Source organism: Durio zibethinus, chromosome 7 (genome assembly GCF_047325235.1).
Source record: "Durio zibethinus cultivar Kanyao isolate XHJ-2024 chromosome 7, ASM4732523v1, whole genome shotgun sequence".
In the NCBI taxonomy this organism is placed as follows: domain Eukaryota; kingdom Viridiplantae; phylum Streptophyta; class Magnoliopsida; order Malvales; family Malvaceae; genus Durio; species Durio zibethinus.
The window spans coordinates 26,481,538-26,500,598 of record NC_143168.1 but is presented as its reverse complement, the minus strand read 5'-3'; the positions used below and the strand labels follow the sequence as shown (position 1 = coordinate 26,500,598).

Below are 19,061 nucleotides of genomic sequence, written 5' to 3'. Positions count from 1 at the left end.
ATTTTGTAAACTCAAATCAATAAAATTTTACACCTTTTCTATACAAATCAAAGTAACAAAAATTTTGCATATGACATTTCCTCATTACACAAAAATGATCCTGAGGTTACTACTTTGAATTCAACAAAACGGGCCTTTTTACTAAAATGTACATGCTAAGTAACAAAATAAAAACAACAATAATACAAAAAATCGAGGATTAACCGATTTGAATCTCAAATAAACAAGCACGTTAATACTGACTTGGTATCAAATTTTGTCAAAAAAGATGCTTATGCGTGTCAACAGCCTGTGATAACCTTTTCTAATGTCAGTTCCTTGGCAATGAGTTTGAGCAAAATTTGCACCAACTCTCTTACTCTAGCTTCCCTGCAATCCAGAAGGAATGGTGTTTGGTTTAGTAAGAACTACGAACTGATATGTAATGTGGATCACAAGTAATGGCTCTCTAGTCCAATAATGATGTAATTTGAAGCAGTACCAAATTTTGCATGAATATACTGTTACTCACCTTGATACAATTAGTTCACAGAAAGAAGGGAAAAGAACAAGTAGATGCGGTTGCTTGTCGGGATTCCCCTCTGATAGGCCAGTTTTCAAATATGGATGTAGAGGAAGAACTGATGCAGTGTCTAAGTGAATCACCAGACGAGCCAGTTCCTGAAGGACAAAAGTTACTTCTTCAAGCCTTGCTATTGGTAGAGGACGATCACCTGTAGGTCAGTCAAAATTCAGGAGTTCAGCCTCTGGGGCAGCAAGTGAACCTAAGCAAAACAAATTGATATTTGACAATTTGTTTACAAAGGGAACCATACTTACCTACATACTTTTCATCGACTAGAAATCTATTCAAGATGCATTCACATCTTGTCATGAGTACCATGATCACAATTTTGCTGACCTCAGATCTCATTGAGCTCCAATTACATGCCTCTTCGTTAAAGCTAGAAGAATGTTGACAAAAGATCAGAATATTTGAATAAAACAGACATTGTAGTTGCCTAGAGATGATTAAAGGATGTCATGAAAGAACAACATGAAAGGCTATAATTCATTATAGAGGTAAGGAGATGGTCATGGGGAGAATAGAAACATGAATTCAATTTCGTGAGGCTAGTCAAGACATTTAATTTATTTCAAAGACAATGTTCTTGTTACCATATGAATGAAATACAAAAGGTTCTTGGAATGCCATACATAATGACATTTTTCTGTTTTGACATAAACCTTTTAAATATAACTGGGACTTTCTATAGCAGAAAGTCTGCATGTACACTGTTTGCCAATGAGATTGTAATCCGGCTTTATAAACTCCATATAAAGTACAAAAGTTATCATAGTAACATGGAACAAAATATATTGCAGCATTTATTACATATTTGGAACTAAATTGTCTTTTATTACCTGCTAAGGGAAAATAACGTCTGTAAGCATTTCAAGGAAAATCTACTACAGTGCAAAGGCATGAGTTCTACGGTCTCAACAGGCAAAGAGCATGTACGTGAGGCACAGCGATCCAAGGTGGAAACAAGTCGTTGCAGAATCTGTGAACATAAACAGAAGAATAAAAGTGGTGAAGATGAACCATGCTGGATTAGTGCTCAAAGTAATGCATCACAGCTTTCTTTATTTGAAAAGTAAAACTGATTTAAGTGGTGCAAAGCAAAATAAAAACACAAGACCACTGGAACCTGCCAGAGCTAACAATATATTAGATAAGAGGACTGCTTACCTCAATAGGGGTATCAATTGGGGACTTAAGAATCTCCTCACCCAGAATGTTTACTATGGTCATCTCAAGAGCCTCATCATCCTTGAGTGTGACTGACGAGAGGGAATTGGAAGGAAGAGCACGTCCACAGTAACCCACAAGGAAGATTTCGTAGACATCTGCAACTTCTTTCCATATACGCAATCTTGCAGACTTACTAATTTTTGAATCCGGTCCACAGACCACAGCTACTTTGCTGACAACATCGACAAGGATGCGATTGAAGCCTTCAACAGCTAATCTCCAAAGTGAACCATCCGGACTATCTCTTCTTGTTGTCATTGACCTAACAAAATGAATCTTTATTGAGAAACTTAAATAACTACTTCAGCCACTATAACAAACAAAAGAAACAGATATAAAGGAACATATTAGCTCTTTCTGTAGCCATCAAAAATCAGATGCTATTAATTAAATGGATGCAACATTGATTACTTTCCCCTTTCAAATCAAAAAAACCTAGTAAACTAGAGTATAAAAATACTCACAGCCACAACTATTTCAGACAGGTAACTGGGCAATATAGCTGCATTAGAACATATTATGCACCAGCTAATAGAGTATCATATACCTCCCAAGGCTTTGGATAACTTCTGGAAGAATGATGTACTTTTCAATGGCTGGAGCCTGTAGAACGAGATCTACCAGAGCAGGAATAAGCTTTTCTGCAAATAAATAACTGGGGATATTAACTGTTGCAGCTGGAGCAGAATCAGAGGTTGGAGACGGAACTTCAGCCTTCTGGACAGAGGCAGAAGCAGTACCATTGGGTGTCTCATACTTCATTTTCACATGAACATCTGCGGAAATAATACATAAATTCCAAGCTTCTTGTTTATCAAGGTACAGTGGATATTTCTGATCAACTGCAATGAAGCCTCTTCTATACCTGGAATATGGTCGCTAGTGCTGGCTTGTCCTGCCCCATCTTCCTCACTCTGTGGAGGAGAATCTGGGCCCGGAAGATATTGCAAGAGTTCTCGCAGAAGAATGAGCCACATTGAAGAAAGGTGCTCAGCTGGACATAATATTGGCAAGACTTCCAGCACAGTACGTAGCACATGCGGAACATGTCCCTGCAAAAGTACACCTAAATTCATCAGCACAAATGCTCAAATGAAAACATGAGATTTATAAGCTCACAGCAGCTTTTGGTTCTGTATTATAATTATGATTATCATTATCCTTGTGATTATTATTATTTGGCTTGGTGCAAACACAGTGAATCAGGGGGATACAACATGCTACCTTCCTTCCACCCCCTTCTTATTGGGGGAGGCAATGCCAATTAGGCCAAGAGGCCAATGGTAAGTGGCAACTACAACTCTACAACTACCATCATTGTTATGATAAATTCATTAGAGCCAGTTGTCATAGAAAAAAAACTTGTAAACATTCCATAATACTGGAAATTTACATCAAGGATAAAAAAGTTTAGTTAAATAACTTCTTCAGCAATGAACACAGGCCAGCCTATAGAAAATCAAGGTTAAAGTAACTTAGGTCTCGGATGATGAAGGAAAGAGAGAGGAACAGGATGATTCAGCTGGTGTAATGGAGAGTACGTGAACATTATTGCTGGTCTTTGCAACATCTAGTAGTTGATTCTGACATTTCAAACTCCTCTCTTCTTTTTGAGAACCAAAAGAGTTACTGAACAAAATAATAAGCTTTGTTCATAAAGAAGAAAAAAGTCAATGTTACATTTCTTATTGACATGGTTTAATTTCATTTAATTCAAAAATTTTACTGGTTAGGGAAAAATGAACAGAATATAGTAAATAAAAACCACCATATATCCTAAACATTAGAGAAAAAACAAAAGGAGGAAAAAGGCCAACATAAAAACTTACAACCTCAGCTTCACAGTTATCAGTAGTTGTCACAGTCTGCTTGATTGCCAAACCAATGATAGCAAGCAACCGTGTGTACATGTGATCATCAAACATCCTTTGTGCTTGCACATACAGTTCTCCTATCAGGTTTGAAGAAACTCAGGAATATGTAAGCATATTCAAAACATTGTTCTTCTTTTTGGAGTAAAAAACAATGTAACAATTAAATGTATCCTATCAATCAAAATTTATTCACTGACCAGGTGACTTGAATCATAAAACTGGCAGTTTAATATATTCATGCATTTTTCTTTCTTTTGTAAATAAATTCAATTGAGATAAAAATATAAGCTAAGGCATTACCAAGACCATGCAAAACCTCCTGCTTCACCTTGTTGGTTGTAATACCACTGTAGTTTGGTGATTTTTGAAGAACAACTTCATATACATCAAGTACTGAAACAAGGTAAGGCATTGGCAAGTTCCCCTGAAAAACAAAATGACTTTACAGCATAAGTGAGTATTTTAACAAGGTTTATAGAGATTAAATGAAATTAGCCAACTTCATAGAGGAAACAGTACCAATCTTCCACTACAGAGAACAAAAATTTTAGAATGCTGACCTTGCTGGAATGACTGAGCACGGTTGTCTGTAAACAATTTATTGCTGCAAGAGAAACCTCTTTACTACCATTTAAAATGCTATCTTTTACAAAGTGAAGCAAAGATTCCCATCCTGCAGAAACAAGTGACATTTCTTGGAAATTTTAACCCCAAAAAGAAAAGATCTAGAAAGAATACCAACTTGTAGATACATCAAAGGAATCCAATAATGGCCATACCTGACCAGAAATTGTTTAAGCTTATGAGGAAAGGAAAGAAAGAACGTAATAAACGTGCTATTCCACCGAGGACTAGGACAAGTGTCTCATCCCATTGTTTCTGAGCTGTGTTCCGACTACATTTATTTTGAAGGATTAGAATGTTCATATAGCAAGAGAAAGGACTGTTTGCCATTAAGATGAAAGAATGTAAACTAAGCACATATGTATAGATACATTCAGCCAGAATTATTATATTACCTATGATGAATAAGCATGTGAACTGCTTTTCCTCCTCGAATTCCAAGTTCTTTCCCTTGCCATTCATCCTTTGATGAAGTTGCTGCCTGCAAGCAAAAGCCTTGAAGCCCATTAACACAGTAAAGTAAAAGTCTTAATGTGTCCTTGACAACTAACAGCCCTACCATATGGGAAACAAGATCTAATGTTGGGAAAACATAATTCCAGAGACAGTCCTCCCACATGCTTTTTGAAAGTTTTTGCCCATGACCTCCAAGAATTTGAAATAGCATCCTGATAGCTGAATTCCTGACCTGCAATATAAGTTAAATTTAGCCATAATAAAGTGACTTGGTTGTCCCATGCCAATCAAAATACAGCTTAATTCTATATAAACCATGCAAGGTGGTTTCAAAACATTTGAAATACAAAGAAGCAAGGTTAAAAGAAGGTTAACTACAACTGGAATCAAAAATGTCAAAGAGAATAAAACTTTCCTGTCCAACAGATCTTATCCAACCACAAAAGTTAACTGGCCTCGCTACAGACTGTTTCTTGAATTATTAAGACAAATTAAGCATGAGAAGCTAGTCAATCCTTGAATGAGATACACATCTTTGAAAAACCAAATTCTTATGGCGAAGCTAGGCCTGTTAAAAGACTACCAGCCTCAAAGCAAAGACCCTAATATTGGCATTTTTATGCAAGTTCTATCTCCTTTTCAAGAATAGCTAGCATTAGTTAATGTGTAGAATGGGAATCACATTCGCATCAAAGAAAAATAGACATTAGTATAACAGGAAAGTTATTGTACCTCTGGCCTTTCATCAGCTCCAAGATTTTGGAGCAATGAGAAAACAGAGATTATCAACTTATCTCGGTCCACTACATTAATTGAGGGAGAATGACCATTCATGTCATTAGATATATTGTCTGTCTGCTCTTCCCTCTTTTGACCATCCATTTTATTTGATGCAGAATTAACCTCCACAATTCCTGTAGTATTCTCCAGAGTGTAAATCAATACAACTCGCAAGAATATACTGTTATAATTATTGATGAGATAGACATTAATGGCATTCTACCTTTATCCTTATCTTCTGCAGACCCACGTAACAATCCCTTCACAACAAAGTCTGTTGTAGTCCATAAAAGCCCTAATGCAGTCAAGCTTATATTCAACTCAGTTTTTTGAGCACCATATGCTCCAGTAACATCAATACATCTGCAATGTTCAGATGGATATTTATTACCCTCAATGGGCTATTAAATAGTGGTATTCCAAATGTCCATATTCCAATGACCAAAATAGTTGCCATGCTTGTAAAAGTAAACCCATAAAGCAATGCCGATAAAGCACTAATAAATTTTCTCTGCCAGGATCTTACACATTGAGGCAGTCTGGAGGTATGGTTGAAAGTCCGTCATTCATAATTACACGCAGGCTCTACATGGAAAAAAGACAACTTAGATTGAACTTACTTTTTAGAACCAACCACAATATGCCTATGCATATGCCTGCATAACAAAAGATTGACTAACCTGGAAACCCAGAGTGACAAGATCCTTTTCAGATGCATCTGCAACTGACCTAAAAGAAAGAAAAGTTGAAAGGGAGATGACCCATAAAACAGAACAAGATGCGAGGGAGTAAATGATCACAAATCTCAGAATATACCCCCACAACCCTTCAGGAAAACGAAAAACCAACTGAAAATAATTGAAAAATTAGGTGGAAGCAAACAACAAAGCAAAAGGCAAACCTCAATAATTCAAGTATATAAGGCCAACTGTATCGCAATTTTTCTCCGCACCTCTGGGGAAAAAGTTTGTAATTAAAAACACAATGAGCATAATTGACATGTAATTAACATAAATTTGAATCAGTTCCTTGGCAGTAATGTATTACCTCCAAGACATGAAGAAGAATTTTCAACGATCCAGCACGAACATCAATGCTTTGAGAAGAAGAATAAAGGACCCTGAGAGGAGATATGACAGCAGACTCAAGCAATCTTAATTCTGTTTCCTTACTTCCTACCTAGAGAGAGGGAGAGAAGACCAAATTAAGCAGCATTAATATAAATATCCTCAATATCACATAGTGTATCCAGTCATAAAAAGGCAGAAGTTCTCACATCCTGAGAATTGTCATCAGATTTGGACAATGCACGATCTTCAAACTTTTCAGAACCTAAAACAGCACATACTGATTGATCCAATGCATCAAGTGCCATGTTTCTCAAATGCTGATTAGAATTGTCAGCAAGCTGCAGCATATTCTTCTGATGTCATGGAATCTAAACTCTAAATGATGCCAGCAATACTCATTATATTAAAAAATTATGATTACCTCAAGAAAGTGGTCAACAACTTGATCCCACAATGGTTCCACTCCTGTACCAGGAAAAAATATTTTAAAAAATTAAGGTACTACAAGTCACAACTTTTTCTTCTTATTGACAAAATCTTTATAGTAACAAAAATAAGCATAAACAACAGATAAAAACTTCAAATCTTCAGACATTGGAAGATTTGTGCATGTTGATGCTAGACATGAACCGATGTTATAATCATGAAACTTCAAGAAATATCAGCAAGATCATAATACTTACGGTGAAGATTGTTGACAAGGATGGATATCATTCTTTCAACTGAAAAACTGATACTACCGATTTTCTGACTTGTTGATGGTCCGAAACCACTTGAAGTGTCAACCATACATTGATGTGACAATTGACACAGTGCAGAAAGAAGTGACTTCACAGCAGATATGTGCATAAGTGCTGAGCTCTCAAACAGCTTTGCAGAAAAAAATGCCAGGTTAGACCATGCACCTTATTAGTTCTTATTTACAATGCAGACGGGTCATGGTGGAAATTAAAATGAAAAATTGGAAGAGAAACACAAAATACGTGGGTTCCAAATCAAATATTCTGGAACACCATCCACTTTTTAAAGTGCATTCTTAATCGTCATAATATGTCCACATCAACTAAATAAAAGACAATAGACAAAAGGAACAGTCAAAAGTGAAATTTGGGTTCCTTTAATAAGAGTTTTCCAAAACTTTATCAGCTATTATCCCAGTAGCAAAAAAAAAAAAAAAAAAAAACTTAACTTGCTTATAATACCTGAGAATTTAAAGAAGAGAGAATACTGAAATCACTGTATTGACCAGAAGATTCTCTTGTAAGTCTTGGCACAGATGTGGAGACTTCCTGTAGGTAGAAAAAATAAGAAATTTGTAAACTTTTATGAGTGTATTGACATAAAACTCCAGTTAAATGCCAGAAATTTGAGTAAGGATTAACAGCTTCCAAAAATAATTTTTAGATCAACAAGAAGTAACCGAAATGAAGTTCTGTCTTAAGAAAAAACAAGGCATCAGCAATAAGGCAACCATTGGTTATGCCAGTATAATGCTGTTGAAACTTAAAACTTGAAAGTTGAAACTACCAACTTTATTTCATAGAATAACAGCACAATGGAGATAGGATGCTATTGAAGAAATTAAAAACATATTCATCTGGAATTACACCTAAAAATGCATCCCAAAATTACCTGCGTGGTGGCATGTGGAGAATGGATTGCTCTGTCCAGAGCAGATAAAGTTTCCAACACCTACATTTATTGGTCATAAACAATCATAATTTTGAAGTCTCCCTGATTTTAGAAAGATACAGAAACCAGACCAACATACCAAAACCCAAGATGGGCCCAACACATTATGTAGTCGATGAGCAATATTGAAGAGAGTCCTTAAAGCCTGGGTCATGAGAGCAATTAGAACCAAGTAACTAGTTCAATTGAGTATTTAATAGAACTGTTATATAATATGAAATAAGGGGAAATTATTAATAAAACATACCATACTCACAAAACTATTTAGAATACCTGCACATTCTTCGGCGTAAGGACAAGACTATCTTTCTGATCAGAAATTAAGTCAGAACGTTTTGATCCAGGAGACTGCAATACGCTACTGAAATCTCAATTTTAAGCATTGTCAGAGAGCTAGTAAAACCTCTAAGAGGGTAAACTATAAAGCTATTTACAACAAATTAAGTATGCTAAAAGATTGCCTAAATTGGATAAAATACCGAACAAGGTATAGTAAGATTTGATGCACCAATAGTTAGTACCAAGCTATTTTACAGAGCAACCCAAAAGTCAAAATTAGTGCATAAATGTAAGAGCATAAAAATCATACAATCATGAGAGTTGTCTTCAGAAATTAACATCATAGTTTTAGATTTATAAAAAGCTCAACACCATCCAGTATTTGGCAGCTTCATGTGACTGATTAATAGAGGTTACGAGGCATTTTTCTTGTTGCTTCTCTTTTACAAGGAATCAGTGGTTTATCATATCTTCTAGCAAAGTTATTGTTCATATCTTTTTATCCAGCTTTGTACATTTTAATGCCATGAACAAGTGCTTCTGGCCATCACAATCCTGCTTATATATGTATGTTTCAAACATTTTCCAAAGGCACTGTGTTATTTGCATTTTGAAAGACTATTGGCTTAATCTGCCAGATGTTGCTAAGACAACAGATTCGGCCTCTTTCATCTCATGGTTCTGTGAGTAGCTACCTTGATTGCTTTGGTTTAGACTTTAGATTTCAACAAACCTTCAGAGCAAATTAAATCACTCTTAAGCAACAATAAGAAGAAATAGGTTCCTCTCCTAAGCAACAATGAGATGAAATAGGTTTATCTTATTTGCTTTTCTTTCTAGAGTTTTGTTGTGGCATTTTCATTACTTATCATTGTAAGAAAATAAGGGGGAAATTTTAAAAAGCAGAGCATGGAAAATGGGAAATAACAATATTTTGTCAGAAACTGATGAACACCTTATACGGGGGGGGGGTTTGGGGGGCAGGGTATTACTTACAAAACAAAAGCAAACTGCATGGTCACCCCCACCCTCTCCCCAATGAGTAAAAGGGAAACAATCTTTGCAGAAATCTGAAACAATTGTAATCATCATGCAATCCATAAATGCTACAGCATGATAAGAATGACAAAATAGTAGCTTTTATGGCCATACCTTTTTCTTTCCAATTCAGTTGGAAAATTGATAGTAAATTTGCAAAGGGATGCTAGGAAAGAATTTAAAGGTTCTACAGCATGAAGAACTCCACATGCCTGTAGAATAGTAAAAAAAATGGTCATCAGAAACTATCAGCGTTTACTGGAGGGTCTAAAACAAATAGCATTCATTAGAAAAATCAGGCCACTACTATAACAAATAGTAATAGTTAGATCTTAAACATGAGAAGCAACAACTACAAGTTGCGTTTAAAAAAACTAAAAGCACAAATTAGCCAACCCATGGGTACTAAGGCTTAGTTGAGTTGAAAGAAACAACAGTCAAAATTGTTAGCCACAATTTAATGATTTATTATGTGATATGGGCTACCTGAGTAAATGCCTGATACCCCTTTAATATTTCCAGCACAATAGCCTCTCCTTGAGACCTTCAAATTATATTAGAGTTAGGATGCATACAAACTTTGTTTTGCTTGAGATAGATAGAGAAAGGCAGACTCATTGAAAGAAAAATCACCCAACCTTGCTAAAATAAGGGACAGAGCATCAAGAATGGTCAACCACAATGAATCAACCATAGAAATGCAGAGAACTGCAGTTTTTCCGGTACATTTTGCTGAAGGGATATAATCACATCTAGGGGATTCCAGCTGCTTGTTCCAAGAAAATAAATTTGGTAACAATTGTAAAGCATAGAACATCATATAAAGGCATGAAAAGTTCCCACTTACCTCCCCAGCGTCCACTGCTTCATCAGTCAGTGAAGCTACAGTAAAGACAACACCCAGCAAACCTTCAATTGCCAAAGAAATAGCATGTGCCTCACTAGCAACCAGAACTGCTGCATTTGATGCATCATTGTCAAGACTCCACTCAATTCCTGCCAGTCACAAACCAAAAATGTAATGGATATCACGAACAGCAATAAAATTCATCAATCAAGAAAATATGAAATGGTTACAAGTCTACATGCCAAAGTATTATTAACAGAAGGAATCATGTGATACATTAACCCATGAAACTCTAGGTAACAGATGGACATATCTCAAGTCTAAAAATCCACTATGTGCATATAAAAGAGGTATGGCCAGTGTGTAATGAGAGAATTATGACCAAGCAGATTTATGTTGTATTTCAAAGAATTGGATAATGATGAAACCCCATTTCCACATTTTTCAACAGGATGTGTTCTTCTTCATTTTATTTTGATATTTCTTTACAGATAATTAACTAAATATAGCAGTTACGAACACCAGAGGGTGGCAGTGCTCAAGTATCTTACTTCAAGTACTAATAATCCATTGCTGCTCATGAAAATAAAAAATAAAAGCCACTAATCGCATTTGCAATCACTGTTATTCTCCATCAGTTATTCTATTAAATTATCTCCTTTCCTACTTCCAGACATGAAGATGGACACATTGCATATCTTCCATATTCTACATTCTAGCAATTCTGATTCCAATTAATTGCAAATGGGGAAAAAAAATCCCATATCTTTGGAAAACAGTGGCTGTGTTTGTTTTTAATTCCAAAGTTTTTAATCAAATTCAAAAAAATGTCTCAAAGAAGAACAGTATTCACCATGGTGAACGGATTTATGAAAAAAAGAACACCTTCAGTTAGTCATTTTACACCTCGATGCTAAGGAAAAACATAGCCAACGATACCAAAAGACATGGACAAGATGAACTACGAATCCAACATTTGTAACAAGAAAGAACGTGTTACCTTTAGCTTTGCTACTGAACATCCCTGCAACTGCTGCCAGGCTCTCTTCACTTGTCTCTAGAAACTAACATATAGCAAATTATGTTAGTGAAGGGCTTAAAATGTGCTTAGGGATCTCATCTGTACTACAATTAATCTCCCCAACTTGAAAGTGTCTAAACATAAAAACTCACAATGAAGAAGAAAATCCAGTTATCAAATGTTAATAGACAAAGAAGTTGATATGGTCACAGCAGAGTCAACAGACGATAGAGAACAATATTTGAGAAAGAAATTGTTGCAGTGCTGAAGGGATTGAAAATGTCAACATTTCAAACTCACACTTGCTCAAATGTATTCAACCTCACAAAGAGAAATTGACAATTTCAAATAAATACACCTAGAGACAATCACATCCCTAGCGAACACCAAACTAAAAAAATTGACATGATTGAAACTTAATGAACAATATTTCACCTGTACACTAGAAACAACTCGAGCAAGAGCCTTAATCATACCCTCCACAACATTTGTGTTCTTCGGATGCCTACAAGGTGGACTCATGAGATTAGAAAAATACAATTCCAAAAATAGAGCAACTAGGCAAGGGGCAGAGGGAAGAAAGAGATTAGATAATCAAACTTTGTAACAAATGACACATTAATATTTGAATTTAATCAAACCAACATAAGCACTGACATCAAGACGTTGTATCAAACTGGATACTAAGAATGAGGTCGAGTTTAATTTCACATCAAATTTTCACTACTGAAGCAGCAACAATATTTGACTCTTGAGACATGGATGGGGCAAGGGGGATACTTTCATAATTGTGATTGAACTATACAAAATATATGTCTAATATCCTCAGGATTAATGGTGATAACAGGTAAATATGCACTAGATCAGCAATGACATAAAACCCTGGTCCACAAAGAGTACATTATGTTCAAAGCACAAACCTGAAATAAAAACAAAAACAAAAACAAAAACAAAAAAGGAAACAACAAACGGCACTTTGCACAGTTCAGAAACATGTATGCAGCCAGGTATAGATCAAAGGTGGATGGTAGTGAGCTTACATATCAAAGTTCTGGAAAAGGATTCGCAATGTCCGTGCTTCCACACAAAAGCCCTGACAAATCCCATATCTAGTTGAGACACTCTCCAAATTTTAAACAATTTGTAAATAAATCATAAAAGGAAAATATGGCACATCAAGGTTGTTGAGATTACCCTTAAGATCTCAAGAACAAGAATACGATGCCATAATGGCAGATCAAAAAAAGTTAATTTGATCAGCATGCTAAGGAAAACCTGCATATCATAAAAACTCATGGAATTAGGAGTTGAAATAAACAGAGGTGAAATTTTATGAAACATAATAACAGAAGGTACTAAGAAAAAATTAAATTAAAACAAAGAATGGAATAGTAAAGAATCTGATATCAAAACTATTAAATTATAAAGCCTTTTTAACTGTTGCACTAACTTCCAGTACCCAGTTACCTGATCCTCAACTCTGAAGAAACATCGAGATTAACTCTTTCTAATTCATATAGAATCCTTAGACTGTAGTTAGGGTTTCCCACCCATTAAAACCCGAAAATTACAATATTTTCCCCACCACTTGCTAAACTAATGGCAGTTTTACCTCTACTTTCTCTCCTACATCAACATATCATTTCAAGAATATAAAAAAAAAAAAAACCATAAATGCAGCATACCTCACATTCAGTAATAAGGGATGAACTGTAAAGCCTGATAATGTGGGCAACGGATCGCATGACCAAACGACGAAAATACGGCTCTCCCACTTCTCCTTCAAGCTGAATGGACATTCAACGCATAGAACTGAACAATGCCCAAATAAACTAAAGAAAGCCCTTAAAAAGGGGAGAAACTCTAGTAGGCAAGAGATATATTTTGTCAAAAGAGACTAAAGAAGTTACCTCATAGTTGGTTCGCAGTGAAGTCATTAAAAGTGAACATATTTGGTGCCGCAAGACCTGTTCAATTGCCATACAAACTTTACAACTATAAAAGTCAAACTAGCATGCTTAAGCAAATTATAAAAGAATATTTTCAGGCAGGTAATTCCCTAATTACCTGTTCATAAGAAACCAAAATCTTGAACATAGCCACATAATTGGATAGAATGAACCTGAAAAACACAAGCATCAAGCACAAATGTCCATTAAATAGACTAGAAGTTAAAAAACATAATTAAATAGAGGCATAGACAGTATCTCACTCGAGTATATCAAGTGCAAATGTCCGTTGAAGAAAGCTAACACGTAACCAACATGCCTGCACGAAAGAACCAAAAAATAATCCACCTAAGAAAACTCTTCTAGTATTGTCATTGTCATTGATGAAATGAAGTTCAAGGAACCAACACAGTTAAACATTCCTAAATCCCACAAGTTATGGATTCCAGAGAAGAAATCTGGTTGTAAAAACACAATCTAACATTTCAAAATTAGCACATACAGATCCACCTGCAGCAAGAGCTGTCAGGTCTTCAAGCAAACGAAGCCCTAGCTTCCCAGCACTAGTTATGGTCTCCCTCATCAATGATGGCTTTCCAGAAGCAATGTTGATTTCCAACCTGTTAATTTTTACATTAGTTCAGATGTTAACAGGAACATAAGCAAAACCATACACATATATAAACCAGGTAAACAAAAAATCAAACAATATCTAGTTAGATGAGCATAAATACAAACCAAAAAAGTACTTATTGACACACATATGCACACACAAAACAGAAAACAAATATGTGCAAGACAAACATACATATGGGAGAATTTTGCAAATGGTTTGAGTCAAGCATGATATCCACAAAAAATAACATACTCTGAATTATTCATACTGCGACTAACATCACCAGTAATCGAGCTTGTTCGAGATATATAACTTCCAGAACCAAACTTTTCAGCTGGAAGAGACTCCACATGGACAACATGGTCAAAAACCAATGCTACTGCCTGCCTGAAGGTAGCAGCAGCAGTGCTGCAAAGGGATTAAGATGAAAAGGATAAGTTTAGTCAGAAAAGAGGGAAACATCACTACAGAATACAGAAGTCTATGAGGGAGAGGTTGCTCATAATATTCTTGACCTCCAGAGCAACTTACTTCCGAACACTGTCAGAAGATCGGTTGTTTTCAAGAAGTCGAAGGCAGATTCCAAGAGCTTGAGCCATATTCTCCTGATAATTATGCAATAGCCAACGGAGAAGGATAAGAGAACTGGAACTGGACTTACTTCTTAATTAATTCAGCCATTTCAGAAGCCTCGTAGCATTTAATGATTCCAACAGGTAATTACTACTTAAATGCAAAACCATTTTTTTCTCTATTCATATATATGCCACTTATCAGGTGCATCCAACTGCAATAAAATTGATTTCTACTCAGGCTAGCCAATAGACATCGATTCCAAGTATACTCAATATATTCCCACCACCAAAATAGCTTAAGATTATGCATATAAATTGTACACATACAAATACATCAAGTTAGTTGCAAAATAATACAAAGCTTGCTTATTCTTCACTAAAATATGTTGTTTAAAGAACTTCACTCTGAACAGTTGCTGGCTTCAGTTCAGCCAAACTACATTTTATAAACTAGTGCAGACAATGAAAACAAGCATGTAAGCATTGTTTACCTCACTTTCAGGATGCAACCGTGACTGAAATATTATCAATATAGTCTGTAAAGTCTTTAACTGAACAGTCTCATCTGACATTTCTGCATGCTGCATGAAGAGCAACAAATATGCAAGATTTCAGTGGAAAAAAATTAACCATTTATCGCTAAGTTAGAAATTTATGTTAAAGATGAACCTATTGTGCATTCCAAATACAAGCATAAACTTACATCTTTTAACGTAGGAAGTATCTCATTGACAACTGATGGGGCAACTGCATCATGAGATATGAGCTTTTGTAGACATGAAAGTCCAATAACACTAAGCTTGACAGTTTTAACCTCACATGCCATTAAAAATATCCGTACTATGTCCTCATTATGTGAAATTTCACTGGGACTTGACAATGTACGAAGCTGCAAAAACGCGAGTTCCAAACTCAGCCGCTGCCAAATCAATGAAGCAAAACAGCATCTCCTCTAATCTCATTGCTTCCAAGGTATCGCATAGGATTTAAAGAGTTTCATAGGCTTCGAGAATTTTAGATTGATCTCAATCATCAGAATAAATAGCATTATCTAAAAAAATCCCTTCAATTTCCAAAAGTTAGCTTAATTTTACTTTCAAAACAGATGCTAAAGAGTCCAAAACCTAAACTATAGCAGTAAATAAATGTAAATCGTGACCTTTAATATGGCGTGTTCTGCGGCGTCCTTGACGGCGGGGAATCGGCGGCGTGCTTCGGCGGAGAGAGCGCGGAGATCGGATTCAAGAACAGCCATGAAAGCCATCTCCTCGAAGCGCTCTCTCTCTCTCTCTATCCTTCTCTGTTTGTTTTTTGTGAATCGAATGAATTGTTAACTAAGATTGGAAAAGATAAATATATGCATTGAGATCGAAGAGCTCGATCGCAGAGAAAAGAAAAGAGAAAGTGAGATTTGTAGATCTCGTTGTTTGACTGAGAGATCTGTTTGGGCAGGAGAGTGTTTTCGCACATGCGAATGACACGTGTGAGGTTGGTAGAAGAGGGAGAGTGGATACTTTGCCCAGATTAATGGTTTTTTGATGGGCTTGTATAAAAAAATCTTAGGTCCAACCGAAAATTGCAGGCTAAGATTTAACAGCCCAATTCAATCCAAATAATTAATTTATTATTTTATTTATGATAAAAGGGTAAAAAAAAATCTCAGAACTAAAATTTAAAAATCATCCAGGTCTTTATTTTTTTTGCAATTAATTAAATTTTTAAATATTTATTTTCTTCTATTAAGCCCTTCTTAAAAGAAAATAATTATTTGCTCAATTCCATTGAGTTATTAATTGAGTGAAAATTAATGTTTAATAGTTCAATTAGATGAAAATATATGTTTAAAAATTTAATTGATTCTAAATAAAAAATTCAAAACTTAATTAATTTTACAATAAAATATCAAGAGTTTAAATAATTATTAAATTTTTATTTTAGGGATTTTAATATTTTTATACTTTTATTTATCTATATTATTAATAACGAGTGAGTTTTCATGTCACAAATTAAATAATATCAAATTAATTTTGAAATTTTATAAAAAATAAAGTAAATTTAATATAATAAATATAAAATTACAAATATTACAAAAAATATTACAAAAAACTACAAAGATTTTAAAAAATTCTTACATGGATTACCAAAAACACTACAAAGATTATCAAAATTCTTAAAAAGTTGCCAAAAACACAACAAAGGTTACCAAAATACGTATTTCCCAGATATGGAAACTGAAAAACAGGCAAACCATTGGAAATTTTACCAAACAATTCATCAACCGGAGATAATTCATATCTAAGAATGTCAAAGAAACAAGAACAAATCAATTTTCAACAATAGCAAATTTGAGTACCGGTTTGATGCAGAATGATAGAACTGTAACTAGTTAAGTAGTTCTCATCTATATGTCTACAATATCTAAAGGTACAAATGAAATGTTGTCCCACTAAGTTTGAAGCTGAAACAGGACCAGGAAAACCTTTATCTGGCATAACCATAACCCAAATTCTGAACAAATTCATCTTGTTCACAACAAAGAAGACTGAAACTTCATGAAATTACATGATAAATTAAATTGGTTATTCATTTTACAAGTCCCAACTTCCCCAAGAAAGACAGTTCCTTGAGTTATTGGTTTTAGAAAGACATATTTGCAAGTATCCCACATCGGAAATAAGCAAATAGAGGAGGCCGTTGATGCTTTAAATAAGAGAAAAAAATTAACAACTTAGTTTATACATACCTGGACGGGGTCAATGGGCGATCAGGAATACCCATGGCCTAGGTTGATGGCTTTTCATTGCACATCTAGAAAGTGCATCAGCCTAACATCTCCCTTTGTAAGTGGAGAGTGTACGTCAAAATTTATGGTAGTTGGGGGCCTGTGTTCGCGCGGCCCCCTCTAACAATTAAACAAATCCGAACGCAATTTAACTGATATAAAGGAGATCTGGAAGCGGCAGCTAATAATTAGCCGTATGAATTGTCACCCATAGGGTAAGTAAATTTACGTTGGTGTTTATTTTGGAGGTTGCAAATGAGTGGGTAGCTTGTTCAAATTACCCAAGTTCAACTAATTTGATTTCAGTTCATTTTAGTAGATATTCGGAGTGCTCATTTCAAGTTAAGGGTATTGACATTTTAAATTCAGGTTAATTCAAGTATTTAATTGGCATTTCGAATTCAAGTTAATTCGGTTTTAGATTGTTTTTATTCAACTATTTTCATATAAAATTTGGTTAGATTAGTACGGATTCAAATGAATTTCTTGGTTCAGGTCAGTTTACCAATTTTAATAAAAATTATTGTAGGTTGAATGACTTGTGCTTGCTATTTTTTTATGATCCACGCTTACTAAAGATTGGCATATGCAAAGCAATCAATACCGGATGTGAGATTGGAGATAAATGGAAATTAAGGTAATGGAAACATACTCAAAAGGAAACTCGTTTTAAGGCTGCTGCAAATTCATGGTAACCTGCGAGACAATGATGATTCGAAGAACAAAAAACTGTAAAATCTTGCTGTATTTAACACTTTGTAGAACAAATTTGCAGAAAATCCAATTTGTAAGGGGTCTAGGAAACTGAACCTTTTTAATCAGTTGAAAAAAGAAAAGAAATCATTTGGAAACAAATGCTATAATTCTCATTATTTCCTTTGCGTTTCATAAGTCTGCTCAGTGCCCTCCTCCATGTTCTCTGATATGCAACCACTTCAATCAGTGAAATAAGAAGGGGGAATCGATTAATCTGTTTGGCCTCTTGGGAGTTCTGATGTTTTCCATTCATCTTTTCATCTTTCGCCTCGCCAGTCACCATGAAGTTCGAATAAAGCAGATGCTTCATGCTGAGGCTCTATCCCATATCGAAGACTACCAGCAAGGCGCACGAGCTTGGTTCAATAAATAAGAGCCAGATAGCTTCGTTGCAACATACTTACCTGGACGGGGTCAATGGGTGACCAAGAAGGCCCATGGCCTAGGTATGCGGCCTCCATTGCACAGAAGAGGGGCGCATGCCTAAGGTCTCCCCAAGTGGGAGAGCCTACGTCATAATTTGTGGTAGAGGGGGCCTGCGTTCGCGCGGCCCCTGCCCAATATAAGTTAAAAGCTTCGTTGGTTGGTTGTTTAAGTGGGTGTGGCCAGTGGTACTCGTTGGTGATAGCGGGGCAAAATATAGTTAGTAGTGGACGTAGGAGTCTGCATAAGTAAAACTATGGATCTTATATTTGATGAGTTATTAAATTTCGATTTAATATCAAATCAAAAAACTAAATTAAATATTTTTATTAATTTTTATATATATTTTAAATATTTGTACTCAAAATTATTTAAATATTAAAAAAATAATAAACACTCAAATTTAAAGAATTTATAATTTTATATATTATTTCAAAAAATTTAATAAAATTCGATTCAAACAGATATCTCCTCTATTGAAAAT

At 35.2% G+C, this 19,061-nt stretch overlaps 1 protein-coding gene, 1 long non-coding RNA gene and 2 other non-coding genes across 18 annotated transcripts; 3 read left to right on the top strand and 1 right to left on the bottom strand.

Annotated features, from left to right (window-relative positions):
• Positions 1 to 16: 16 nt before the first annotated feature.
• LOC111277217 (ARM repeat superfamily protein) lies at positions 17 to 16,001 on the bottom strand. Of its 15 annotated transcripts, none has more exons than XM_089764050.1 (44): positions 15,776 to 16,001; positions 15,320 to 15,667; positions 15,108 to 15,197; positions 14,573 to 14,646; positions 14,294 to 14,449; positions 13,928 to 14,045; positions 13,689 to 13,744; positions 13,544 to 13,598; positions 13,387 to 13,463; positions 13,162 to 13,263; positions 12,671 to 12,751; positions 12,517 to 12,569; positions 11,912 to 11,981; positions 11,456 to 11,519; positions 10,456 to 10,604; positions 10,247 to 10,374; positions 10,095 to 10,152; positions 9,723 to 9,820; positions 8,565 to 8,652; positions 8,371 to 8,436; positions 8,232 to 8,291; positions 7,802 to 7,888; positions 7,283 to 7,469; positions 7,021 to 7,064; positions 6,806 to 6,937; positions 6,577 to 6,708; positions 6,431 to 6,483; positions 6,210 to 6,258; positions 6,056 to 6,114; positions 5,753 to 5,892; positions 5,482 to 5,663; positions 4,853 to 4,981; positions 4,689 to 4,774; positions 4,449 to 4,564; positions 4,230 to 4,342; positions 3,970 to 4,093; positions 3,625 to 3,746; positions 2,661 to 2,847; positions 2,343 to 2,571; positions 1,733 to 2,057; positions 1,405 to 1,544; positions 820 to 944; positions 512 to 713; positions 17 to 369 (listed from the first exon to the last, which is right to left on the bottom strand). In XM_089764050.1, the coding sequence occupies exons 9-44, from the start codon at positions 13,456 to 13,458 to the stop codon at positions 282 to 284; spliced, it is 4,140 nt and encodes a 1,379-aa protein (XP_089620176.1). In that variant the 5' UTR covers positions 13,459 to 13,463; positions 13,544 to 13,598; positions 13,689 to 13,744; positions 13,928 to 14,045; positions 14,294 to 14,449; positions 14,573 to 14,646; positions 15,108 to 15,197; positions 15,320 to 15,667; positions 15,776 to 16,001; the 3' UTR covers positions 17 to 281. The 15 variants fall into 15 exon arrangements, with proteins under 15 accessions (XP_089620176.1, XP_022719226.2, XP_089620172.1 ...); XM_022863491.2 differs by having other exon boundaries at positions 13,387 to 13,443; XM_089764046.1 differs by having other exon boundaries at positions 3,628 to 3,746; positions 13,387 to 13,443.
• Positions 16,002 to 16,815: 814 nt separating this feature from the next.
• LOC149518261 (uncharacterized) lies at positions 16,816 to 18,720 on the top strand. Its single transcript, XR_016343728.1, has 2 exons — positions 16,816 to 17,613; positions 17,928 to 18,720. It is a non-coding gene; the product is annotated as an uncharacterized LOC149518261 (long non-coding RNA).
• LOC149518263 (U1 spliceosomal RNA) lies at positions 17,352 to 17,519 on the top strand. The gene has a single exon (XR_016343890.1). It is a non-coding gene; the product is annotated as a U1 spliceosomal RNA (small nuclear RNA).
• On the top strand, positions 18,551 to 18,711 carry LOC149518262 (U1 spliceosomal RNA). Its single transcript, XR_016343877.1, has one exon. It is a non-coding gene; the product is annotated as a U1 spliceosomal RNA (small nuclear RNA).
• Positions 18,721 to 19,061: the final 341 nt, after the last annotated feature.